Consider the following 13,272-nt stretch of genomic DNA (forward strand, 5'->3'; position numbering starts at 1 on the left):
TTAAATAACAAGGCGAGTGGCTATGCTCTACAGGGTGTCCACGATAAATTGGAAATACTTAAAACTTCAACCACATCCATAATGTGGATATTCGGGGTTAAATCATACTAATATAAAAGGTTACATGAACAATACACTATAACTTCCACCACAATTGTTTTGACAACAAACAATATTCATCATGGAACAAGCAAGGAGAGACACCATCCTCGAATTGGCTCGCGCGGGACACAAGCCTCTGCTATCTACATGCTTCTTAACTACCCCAAGACTACGGTGTACCGGGTCTTCAATGCCTGGGAGGTTGAGAAAAGGTCTGCTGCAAGGCCCACAACATGAGAAGTTACCGAATCCGCACTCCCCGCTTCCTTCAAGGACTCCGGAGGTCCATCAAGGCTTCGCCGGGGACTTCCTTGTCCAGGTTGGCCAAGAACCGTGGAGTGAGCCAGCAGCTGGTCTCCAAGGCTCTGAATGAAGACCTCGGGTACAGATCATACCGAATGGCCCAACAACACATCCTCACCGCATCCATGAAGGCCACCAGGTTCACCAACGGTAAGTGTATCCTCAATGACCTGAAGAGCCATGGAAAAAGAATCATCTTCTTCTCCGACGAGAAGAACTGGACGCGATAAGGTACTGCGAAGTCATGGAGGAGTTCGTCATCCCCTGGATGAAGGATACGGCCGCTGGGATGGAGTGCATATTCCAACAATACTCAGCGCCCGTACACGTTGCCATGAGGACCACTAACCTCTTCAACTCCCACGACATCACTTTCTGGGATTGCAACACCTGACCTCAATCCGTGTGATTACTACTAGTAGGGAAAGTTGGAGAGGGATGTGTGCAAGGTCAGCCACAAGAGCATTGCGGCCCTGAAGGGTTCCATTACGAGGGAGTGGAATGCTGTCGATTCCGCGGGAGTCATCAGGGCATGCAAATCCTTTAGGGGCATGATGGAGAAGATGGTAGCTGCTGAGGGAGGACATGTTGAATAAATTTATTGTTTAATATCATGTCTAACTTCTTCATATTAACAAATACACTCCAAATTCTATTTTTATCAAGCAGGTTGAATTTTAAGATAGTTCTAATTTATTTCTCGTGGACACCCTGTACCCAACATAATAATTAAGACTTTAGATATGTTGGGGAATTGTAATTGTGTACGTGATGGAGCACGTTAAAAATTTGTAAAGTAAACATATAAGCGATCAAATTGACTACCCATAGAAGCTTTATTTTACCAAAATATAACTCTAACTTGGTACTATTTAATCAAAATAATATTATCAAGAAAATGTCTTAATGTTAGTTATAATTTATTGTATGATACAAATAGTATTTATTGTCATATTCTAAAAATTAGATTACAAATATCAATATACAAGATGGATACAAGAAATTGTTAATTGTATGTGAGTAAATTAAAAAACAAATTATAATAATTTTTGCATGAGGCTGTAGATGTTCATTCCTTACATGGGGACGTAAAACCATTAAGATAAAGACAACTATTTTATGACAATTTAAGGAGAGAAATAATCTTAAATTGGTGTTCCCCTTAATATTCCAAATACTTTTACTTCCCAAGTAAGAAGTTAAATATCATATTATGCAATAAGCAATGGTACTGTGTGAGCCCATAGAATAGAGATAATCCTAAGGGAAGTGTCTTCATTACTTAATAATAACCATAAAGGATGATTAGATATTTTTGGCACGAAATTTAAATAATAGAAATGAGGCAGTAAAGTAAAAATTATTTTAAAAAATACTTTTAATATTTACGTGTTGATAATTAAATGTTTAAAAAGAAAATCATTTAATTTGATGATCCATAATTACATCAACTTCTTAGTACTTAGTTTGGACCCCAAATTTCGTTTTTATGATATGCATCCTACTAAAAACTCTCTCTGCATCACAATTGACAATTAAAGAATTTTCGTATGCAAGGTTTTCACTTGTTGAGAGTTCCTTTAGTTTAGTGTAGCCATGGTTCTTTTGAAGCACTTCTTTTAACTTGGTCTTGAACGGCTCATCCTTCTTATCTTGAGTAAGATTTTCTACAATGATTGGCAGGTTAAGAGAGGCAATCTTTCCTCATTTGCAGTTATTGCCAAAGGTATTTGACGACAATTTTCATATATAAAAAATTTCATGTATTTCTTCTCGTACGGAATAATTATTGATTACTTCTTTTGCTCTTCATCAACGGTGTTTAAATATTCTCTGAAGACGTCAAAGTGACGGTAGTAGTACTCCATTGCTTTTAACCAAGTTCCCTATCTATTTATAATTGAGTATGGAGGGAGGTGAATTTTTTATGAAGCAGTAAATATTCGCATTCTTCTTCAAAATTCAAAAACATCTTCTTTACATTGGAAATTAGTTAATTCGTTAGATGAAACTTTTGTTGAACCATATCTGCAACTCTATGTAATCCATGAACAAAACATGTAATGTGAATCAATTCCGGGATATATTTACGAAGATCTTCTCTTGCTGTGAAACAACACAAGGCGGCATCATTGACGAAAAATTTAGGTCTACACTGTACAAAATCTTCTTCCAATAACTTATAAACTGAACTAGAGACAATGTTCTTTGTATTGTTCGCATTTGCAATCTTAATATCTATTTTGTCGGTAAAATAATGTCTCCCAAAGAAATGGCTAATCAAAATTGCTGTCATTAACCTCCCTTGATGATCTCTTATCTCATCTAAAATGACGAAAGTATCAATTTCCTCCACCTAGCTTTTCATTACATACTACTCAACTCTTATCAATACTACTAGTATTCCAAAGACGAAAGCGTCACAAGGTACAAGGAAAAAACAGCAGAAAGCAATAACGTTACAAGGCAAATATGTTCAAGGCGAATCCTCCTGACACGAACAAAAGTAATATAGATAATTATTGTAGATGGTTCGAGTATCAAAATAATCTATTAAGGTAAGGGATAAGTACATATAGTTTAGTATAAGTTAAGAAGTCTATTAATTTAAGATCATGGTACATTTTTAACAGTCTGATACATGAATCAATCTATGTCTAACAAAATTTGTTCATAGTAGCCCTTTCTCATTTTTGTAGTTATTGGAAGAGTAAGAGGTAAACTTCTCTAATCTATGTTGGGGGGGGGAGAAAAGAAATAAAGTTGATACACGTCATCAAGGACCAAACGTTATAAGTTTTAGGAGTGATAATCTAGACACAACTGGACGGGAATGTAGTCTTCAGTCTTAAATAAGGATTTACACAACACTAGTTTAAGTAGTCCAAGGGAGAATCTTCTTCTTTTTAACAAATGTTTTCAAGTTACACTTATCCTTATGTATTTGCATATGTTTATATACAGGTTTTTTTTTTCCGGGAAAACGTCGTTGAGGTTTATCCCGGGAAATATGAATGATAATTTGTTACATTTCTTTCATTAATACAATTATTATACGGTGTGTTTTTTAGAGGCTGCGAGTCCCATTTTTTTAAAAATCCCTTACCCAATCCAACTTGCAATAAAGTACTTTATTAGTAGTGGCGATAAGGGTTCTTAGATTATTAAATGCACACCTCGCCTCAGAGCATCTCGGTATACGTATATAATTATAATAATTAATCAAAGCTTATATTATGAAATAATTGAATGTGTGATTTCCCCTCGAAAGAAATATTTTCTATTCGAGAAACCCCTGGAAAATAGATATTTGGGAAAAAATCCCCAATATAAACGTAATATATGTACAATATAAGTCATATATTTACTTACACATACAATATAATAATGTAGATATTGTAATGATTATTTGTATATTTGTATGTGCCAGGATTAATCGGTACTTAAAATGCTACTGTACTAAATGATATAGGAACCGGTATTCGTAGTGAATTGCCCGGAATGACATTTAGTCAAATAATATTATCATTAGTTTTTTATTATGTTCCATTAATTGGTCGGTCTGATGGAGTTGCACTGATTACGAATAAACAAACATTTTATTAACACATTTACTCTATTTGACCTAGGAATCTTTCTTAGTGTATATTCCTTTCTCTAGAAACGTTCGGGGTGCGAACCTACTCACATAGAAATCAAGAGAAAAATTTATGGCGAGTACGTTGTCGTTGAATAAAATATTTCATTACCCTGATCTGGATTTTATTATATGCTGAATACATTGTTGGATAAAAAAAGCTACTCTACTCTTTTTTTAATATTTGATACATCACTAATGAATATTAAAAAGAAAGAAACCCAAAATCAACATGATAACCCCATATTCTTTGGTATCAAATCCAGTTTGCGTCCTCATATTTTTTAAGAACTCATTCAAATTGATAATATTTTATTTATTGATTCGAGTTGAAAGACTTTTCTCGGGTCAGTTAATATTAAAGAGCAAAATTATTGCCCACAACCGAACAAATTAGTAATTGTAAATCCTTTATACTCTTCTAATTATTTTGTCTAGAGTTGAGAGCTCATTTTGTAATAAAAGGAGTACTTTCTTATTATTTAGTTAAAAAATTGCAAATCAAAATTTATTTGTATTCCCGATAATGCATTACTAGGTGCATGATTTTATAAAAGTATACTCCACAGCTAGATGAGGCCCATTTATGTATTCTCAATTGAAAAATCGGTTGACAATTATGCACGATATATACAATATTAATATGAATTAATAATTAAAGGTATATCTACCCACAGCTTTCCAAAGTATATTGGTTCTTTTTTTCTCATAAACATTACACGTATCCAAGAGAAAATAAACATTACACTCATCAACTCATTTCATTTCAAACCTCTCGATGAGATTCAAATGGTGTTTTTATAGTTTAGCTATAATCCTTCTTTTAGTCATTTGTGAGTTTTTTTTATATTGAACCATAGTAAAGTGTTGTATGTTCATTGTAATTTACTACTAGGATTTTCATTTCCAGGAAATATTTTTAAAGTGCAGGATTACCCTAGCATCGTTTCCTGCTCGAGCTTATTCATCAGTATTCCATCGTTATTGTTGTTCTTGATATTTTTACATCAAAATTGGAACGATATGGATGCTATGACTCTCAATCTGTTATAAATGTCTGTAAATGCAACCGTAATGCCCTTGTTTCAAGATGTATCTGTTCGACCTTCTATGCACTAATAAGTCTTTCATTTCACTTTTCAAATAGCAGGATTCAATTGGTGAATAATAAATACAATGAAATATAAGTAATTAATGGCGCTTGGTTTTTTTTGAATTTTTCGCAAAAATTTGAAAGATTAAAAAATTATGCTCTGCCCAAGGATTTGATCAAAGGAAAGGAGATCCTTATGAGAAAATTTTAATTCAAAATATTCTCACGGGGGGGGCTACAGCCCCACCTCCTACAGATCCCATGATTTATCAATATATTTTTAGAAGAATAAATAATATTTTGGAATGTCTTACCCATATAATATTATATATTGAACTTATTATTTGTGGTGGAGCTGGGAGTTGTATAATTGTGAAACACACAAACCTTACCGAGCTGGTTAAAAGTTAACTCAGTATGCGTATATATTTAATTATAATAATAAAATGATACTAATATTTTTTAAAATGAAACACAGGATCTCCCGGTCTTTCTCGTAGTTCTAAAATCCTCATATATCAAGGCAGAGAACCCATAACATTTGCAAACGGCTATACAATAGAGTAATATGTCAAACAACATGACATCCTTGAAATTGTGTAAAAATATATACAAGTGTTTAATTTTCCAATAACAATACATTTTGTGCTTAAATTCAGTTGATATCCACTCTCCACAGTATCGTTGTAATAGTTTCTGAAAAATAAAACAGTGATTTGGCATTACAAATACAAAACTATGAAAAGAATGACTAAAGTAATTTACATTTTCATTGTCTTTGTTTTAGTGCCCCTGAACTTGTTCCTGAATTTGAGAAGTAATTATAAAATTTCGGATATCTATTATGATTTGATGTTCTGGAATCATTCCAGCTCATCGTCCTACCCAAACTGCGAAAACGTAACATACCAACTGAAAGGGGATTTACTGATCCGTGAATTACCTCGTAATCTGAATCATTTTCTGGATAAAGTATCTATGGAAAATTTGTGAGTGCTTTTAATAGAAGGAACACAAAGTTTAATTTAGTTGTTTTTAGACATGTTCGTTCAGGTGGATATTTTTCTCCCAAGCTATGCAATGAAAGTGCATCCATACGTGAATCGGTGGCCATCATTTTACCCTATCGAAACCGGCAAGAGCATTTATATACATTTCTTCAGCATATGCACCCAATCCTTACACGCCAAAGACTTGAGTACAAAATTTATCTCGTTAATCAAGTAACTACTAAAGAAAAAAGCTTTCCAATCCTTGGTCTTTAATTGACTATAAATGCTTAATTTGTAGGACGGGAAGGATCCGTTTAATCGAGGAAAGCTCATCAACATTGGGTTCACAGAGGCCATGAAAGAAAAGAAATGGGGATGTATTATCATGCATGACGTGGATTATATGCCGCTTAACGATAATAATTTATATACATGCTGGAAAAATGTGAGAACCCCAATTGTTTTTAGCATTCATTTTTCAGAGTTTACGTATTTTGAAATTATTTGCAGCCACATCGCATGATAGTTGCCTCTAGTAAATGGTTCTATCAATATGCGTAAGTATTTAAGCTTATAGTACAATTTTGAGAGGCACAGAAACAAAATTTTTGGAAAAGTTTTAATTCGCACCTTTTCCCTATTTTTATTGTATTGTAAAAATTGCACCCTATACATGTATGAATACGTGACTTATGATTAGAGTGATGAGTAGAGATATGAATATTCCTGAAATTGCAGTAACCGAGAAGGTATCATTAAGAATATGGTAACTCTGAGAGACATTATATATGTATGTATGTAGACAGAGATCATAATTAATCTTAGCGGTCCTTCTTTGCTAATACATTTGAATTTTCCAAATATGGAGGAATAATTAATAAGAAAACTAATAAATTGTTGATAATCAAAATAGATGGAAAAATTGTATAAATCCCAGTAGGTGTAAATCAAAAATAAAAATATATGTTGGCCACTTTGGTAGACAACATATCTACTGAAAAATATGACTAAATAAATTATAGTGCTCCTTACTCGCAAAGACGTTGGAATTTTCAAAATAAGGAGATATAATTAATAAGAGCACTATTAATCTGCAGATTACCAATATATTATTTTTTGTAAAAGAAGCTCACATGGATTTGTACAATTTTCATATCTATAGTTATCAACATTTATTTAAATATATATACTAGAAAAGGATTATCCGGCGTTGCTCGGGTAAAGGAGGGAAAGGGGAATCACTTTGAAAATGGTCAAATTAATTTAAAAAATTAAAAAATAAAGTATTCAAATCCAAACACTTTTAATTTTAAACTTTAACAAGATATAATTCATTAATTAACACTAGAATTTCAACAGAATTAGTACTATAAATAGTGTTAAAAAAGATTTCTAAAGACTTATTTAAAAGAATTTTGCAACAAAGAAGATGGGGTTCTTTCATTGCTGGTATCAAAAATGGTCTCTCCGCCTTCACAAGGCTCTTTCCACCCCCATTTTTGATAGCTTTCTGGAAGTTTGATGTGAAACCCCAAGATCTCTTGCATGGGCTCTCATGAAATTGAAAGGATTCACCGGGTCCTTTTTGTTTAACTAATATAAGTCCTATTTGGCATTTTGGACCGAGCCATTCTTCTTCTTCAACATTTCTGACATGTTGACGGTGTAGACGGTGGTTGTGGAGAAGCACAACTATTTGGAGTACACGAATCTAAATTTGTCAATCACATTTAAGCGTAATTTTTTCGACTGGTACGTAACCTAGGGAGCTCAAGTTTGTTTTTATATACTTTAAAACATCGAAATATGAATTTATTTCAGTTATGAATCTTTATTATTTATTGCATAAGGTAGTGTTCAGATTTCAATGGACGACTCGATATGCTCGCCAGAATTTGACACTAGTGCAAGTGTTAGCATAGGAGCCCGGCCCTAATTAGATTTCTACAAAAAAAAAAGTAACTTTAGACATATGGTACATTTAAAAAAAAAACAGAATGTTTCTACATTTTGTTTCTATCAAAAAATAAGAGTAGAAATTTATGTATATTATTTTATTTTAAAAAAAGTTTTAAAAGGAAAGCCTAGCACATTCACCTTTGCTCCAGTTCCCACTCATGCTAAAACCAGATCTTGTTATTCCTCTCTATCTTTTTAGAAGGCCCTACAGAACTTTCTTCGGAGGTGTTGCTGCCATCAAACCAGAACAATTTCAAAGTGTCAACGGTTTCTTTAACGAATATTATGGATGGGGAGCCGAAGATGACGATTTAGCCAAAAGGATTAGCTACAAAGGTATGCACATTGATATTTTGGATGAGAATGAAGGATTACGAATTGGGAAGTACGTACATAACGGAACATTGAGAGATACCTGCATCTTCCATTACGACGATTTTTATTTCTATTAGGTACAAAATGCTTCCTCATAAGGAGGCCCATCCTGCAGAAGATCGCTTGAACAAGCTGGAACATGCATGGTCCAACATGAAGAAAAATGGACTCAACAATTTAAAATATAAAATTATATCGAAAAAAAATGAGGCATTGTACACTAATCTCACAGTCAATCTCCTTTACAATACCTCAAAGTCAATTTCCTTAACTGTGCCTCAAAGTCAAAGAAAGAATCATTACAGAGTAGCAAATATCAAAAAGTCAAAGACTCCATAGTATACTAAAAACGAGGGAAATATAAAAAATCATATTCTAATTTTTTAGTTTGAAATATTAATTATAAGCAAATGAAGGGCTTTTGAATTTCTGATACTTTATTAATCGAAATATCCCAATTTTTCGCCTTTCTGTGGTCTGGTATCTAATTTTTAGGATTTTGTAATTAATAATATTTATTTGTCAAAAAGTCAATTTTCACTTCTAAGAGTATATAAAAATAATTGAAAATATAATTAATAAAGCTTATGTTAATACGCTTATTATTTTCAAAAACCTTTTTACTGTCTCAATGTAGGTACAAGTACATCTGCAGTAATACATCGACCTTCAAGTAAGAATCTGTTTTTGGACGGAGCACGTAAGTTAAAGTTGACTCTCGCGTTCTATCACCAACTCTTTCTAAAAACATGTAGGGCAATGCGAATTTTTACTCAGAATCCACCTCGTATCTCAAACAACTCATGTTTCGAGGCACTCGTATCTCAAGGTATTAGAGTCGTTGATTTCAATATCTTTTTTAGTCAGAAAAATTATAATTTATTTGAATATTTATGTAAAATTTAAAGTTATTCTTCATTTTTTGGTTCACAAAATTGGGTTTTGTGAGAAAAAAAAAAGCTAGCAATGACGTCCTTCTCTGTACGACTAACACCTATCGAGGTCAAATATTGACTCCAAGTGTTTGGCAATTTATTAACTAGGTTTTATTTATTTATAAAAATGTAGTAGAGAAGCTTAATATCTTCACACTGAACTATTTGATATTCTTCATTAATATTATATATATTTACACTTCAAATCAAGCAAATATTTTTTTACAAGTGCAACAAGTTTTTATGAGTGAATGCCTCCGATCTACTCGTATAATATTAATCCGATATTTATAATATAAGTCAAGTAGTGTAACTCACTCTAAAATAATATATATATATTGGAATTTAATAATTCAAAAAAATGAACAGTTTAGTCTGGCTTCGAGTAATTGAGACAAGAGCATTAAATGTTACCCATGCCCCCAGTACCCTCCTTAATATTTTGGTCATTTGCATTTGAGTAGGAAATAGATCAATATGATATATTGCTGAGTAATATTTTATTAAAAGTGGTGGTGTACATTTGTATTTGTGTATGATAGCCAAAATATTTTAGCTCAGAATTAAAAAAATGGCCAATATAGATGTAGCGAACAAGCTCCATCACTAAATATCGTCTTCTTCCCTTCGTTTTTCTTTATTAATTAAACCTTTTATTATTAAGACGGGAGGATTTTAAAGTACTCTTGATATATAAAAAGAATGACTATATAAGGTCGAAAAAGAACATAAATAAATACAATATCAAACTTATTACATTTAGATATATTGGTTTATTTAACTCGTCCTCACAACTACTGCAATTACAACATCAATTATATAAATCTGTTGTGTTTGTTTACCTGGCCCGTTAATTTGTAATTGGCAATATGATATTAATATTTGTATTCTAAATGATTCACTTCTATTAAGAATGATAATTTTATATTTTATAAGTATTAAATATAAGTCAACCTTCATAGGCATAGTTTATCGCCGCTGGTCGAAATAAATAAAAGAATACATTTTCTTTTATTTAGAAGTTGCCATTATTATTTAATTACTGAGTAGTGAATATTTGTGTTGTGTCGGTCCATATTTATTATGTCCATTCTAGTCTTAGAGCCAGTCCTGTAGGTCCTTAGGACTGTCTATCATTCAGACCAGTCCTTAAGACCGTCGTTCCTGGGACCGTTCTTTAACTGTTGCTCCTTGGATTTTTTCATAAAAATATATATGTATTATTAAGCAAAATAAGATATATAGAATATTTACTAAGATTATTGCACATATTTTTCGAAAAATATGATTTTTTTCCCTTAATATACGAAGATATTATATTGTCAATTAGTTATATTTATATATATATACATATGCAGTTAAATCGATAATATTTGAAAATACCATATATATATTCTAGTACGAATTCTTCGAATTTAATCATATAGGCACTCATGAAAATACAGTTTAGAATGGGCAAAATAAATAAACTGAAACTCAACATAGTCACCCTAACAATTGGAGGAATTTCTTGAAGGAGATTAGTTACAATCAGTTTTGACAAGGGAACAGGGGTAGAAGGAAATAAACAAGGACATTAGGATGAATTACTCCGATATCGATCACAATTCTACTCTTATTCCAACAAGGACTTAAACTCTGCAACGAATCCTTAGTGTAGTATTCTAAGAACGCTACTTAAGTATGGGAGTAACAGACCGGAGGAAAAGCTAATAAAGTAGACGATTGGATTAGGGGTTCCATCATATACTAACTTATATTAATCAGGGATTACTATTTTAAGGGTGTACATAATGCTACGATAATACAATTTATATACAAGTAGACACTACTGCTTAAAGGGTAGATTGATTGACTATAGCTAAAACTAATCCTTACTCTCTATGTCTCTGTGTGTGTGAGTCCTGGAATCATGCCCAAACCAATGAAAGGACTGTTCTAATAATTTTAATGTAATTCTAAAGGCTCAAAAAATGATTATAGTAAAAATTTCATGGCCTTCAAGGTCATGGAGGCCTTAAAATAGCCTTTTCTACAAACGAATTTGTTGACTGACAAACGACTATTTCATATAAAAGAAAAAAAAAGACCCTAAAATTTTAAGAATGATTCTTTCTGCATGTTGGTATGTATCTTTGTACACTTTTTTTAAAGGAGATTATAAGATTTAGAGAAGAAAATAAGGAGTGAGATTAGGACAAAGGATTTTTGACAATAATATTGCAGTTGAGAAAACTACAGTTCTACTTAAATATTTTTTCTTCTTTAAACCAAGTAATCTTTATGTGAAACAGAAGGGTTCAGAATGAATTTGAATTGCATAATGTCCTGACGAACGCCGGGCAAACCTACTGTATCTCTATATAAAAAAGGGCGTAATGATATGTACATACATGCAGAGAGAATCATTCTTAACTTTTTACGGGCTTCATTATTTATTTTATATGAAGCAATAGAAGAATACTTAAATAATTTTAACTTCTTAATGATCCGGGAAACGCCAGGCAAATCTACTCTAGCATATATGAAAATTAAAAGTAACAACAATTAATAAAGAAAATTATATGATTTTAAAAATTATTAATTATTTATGAATTTATCTTGAATACAGTTCATACAAAATACATATTTAGAAGCTAATATTATATATATATTTTTTCTTTTTCAATTGCATTATATTATAGCTCAAACTAAAGAAACAACCTTATTACAGCTTCAAAAGATTTCCTGTCAGGAAAAGGTCAATTTTGATTAGGTCTTTTTAGTTTTACAGTTATGATTGAAAAAGCTCCCAAGAAGCTGTGAAATATAATTTTGTTTACTAATAAAATTGACTTCTTTTATTATAAGTCCAACTAGGAGAATGATGGGTTGGTTGTCTTACTCAGAAATAATCTTCAATTTTAATTCTCTCAGGTACAAGGGTAAGACTTAAAAATTCGAAAATTTAAAAAGCCATTTTCACTTCTACATACTATTTCTTTTATTTCATTACTAATTACATGATTTAATAGAAGATATTCTTTGATGAGGAAATCTACATTGAACATGCAATGAATATAATTACCCCTCCACTATTTTATTTGAAAATTGAGAAATAAATTAACCTATTGTAATTGTTTTTATGATATTATTTTATGATAACTTGATTAGTCAGATAGTTTGGAATATATTTTTAGCGAGACTTTTAAGAAATGGAAAATTAAGTTTGAATTTAAGAATTATTTTTACAGGTCCTATTTCGCTCATTTAACATTAATTTTGGTTTGATTGTTTTTATTACGAAATATGTGAAAACAACATTAATAATGAATATCAAAGAAAAAAAGCTAAATTTAGATATGTTACTAAATATTGATTTACTGTGCTAAAAAAAAATTGCGAGAGGGGTCGCAGAAGTCTATAACTGTTTTGGGGGTCTACATAAAAAGTACTGGATTTCCATTACTTAAATGGGGGAAGTCAATTTGACGTCCTTTATATTTGATATAGATAAATTATTAATCGTTTACCGAGTCAAAAAAAAAATCCAATTCATTGCTTTGTTTAATCGTTCAATTTGGGGGAAAATAAGTCCCTTCAAAATAGCCTTCAATATTACAGATAAGCTGTAATTGATCAAATAAAAGATATAATGGACATTGTTACATTTATTTATTTAGTATTTTGTAAATTTTTGAGTCAATCTATCGATACAAAGTACATAAATTTTAATCTAACATTAGCAACTTCAATCTTTTTTACTGTGCAATATGAAATTACTTTGTCTTATAATTTTTTTCTTCAATTGCAAGTATTTAAAAGTATCATCATTTGCTCCGTACTATGTTGTATAATTCCTGAAAATTTCGTTCAGTTCTTTTGATTTTTAAGAAA

At 31.5% G+C, this 13,272-nt stretch overlaps 1 protein-coding gene across 1 annotated transcript; it reads left to right on the forward strand.

Moving 5' to 3' along the window:
• The first annotated feature begins 4,800 nt into the window (after positions 1-4,800).
• Positions 4,801-9,049, forward strand: LOC121121588 (beta-1,4-galactosyltransferase 1). Its single transcript, XM_040716583.2, has 6 exons — positions 4,801-6,124; positions 6,175-6,358; positions 6,426-6,572; positions 6,638-6,684; positions 8,286-8,471; positions 8,539-9,049. The coding sequence occupies exons 1-6, from the start codon at positions 5,874-5,876 to the stop codon at positions 8,798-8,800; spliced, it is 1,077 nt and encodes a 358-aa protein (XP_040572517.1). The 5' UTR covers positions 4,801-5,873; the 3' UTR covers positions 8,801-9,049.
• Positions 9,050-13,272: the final 4,223 nt, after the last annotated feature.

This window comes from Lepeophtheirus salmonis, chromosome 1 (assembly GCF_016086655.4).
Source record: "Lepeophtheirus salmonis chromosome 1, UVic_Lsal_1.4, whole genome shotgun sequence".
In the NCBI taxonomy this organism is placed as follows: domain Eukaryota; kingdom Metazoa; phylum Arthropoda; class Copepoda; order Siphonostomatoida; family Caligidae; genus Lepeophtheirus; species Lepeophtheirus salmonis.

Excerpts from the sequence above, each read along its gene's own strand:
- LOC121121588 (XM_040716583.2), top strand. The coding sequence starts at position 5,874 with ATGAAAAGAATGACTAAAGTAATTTACATTTTCATTGTCTTTGTTTTA. Across the intron at positions 6,359-6,425 it reads AAATTTATCTCGTTAATCAA|GACGGGAAGGATCCGTTTAA; the intron begins GTAACTACTAAA and ends CTTAATTTGTAG. Across the intron at positions 6,573-6,637 it reads TATATACATGCTGGAAAAAT|CCACATCGCATGATAGTTGC; the intron begins GTGAGAACCCCA and ends AATTATTTGCAG.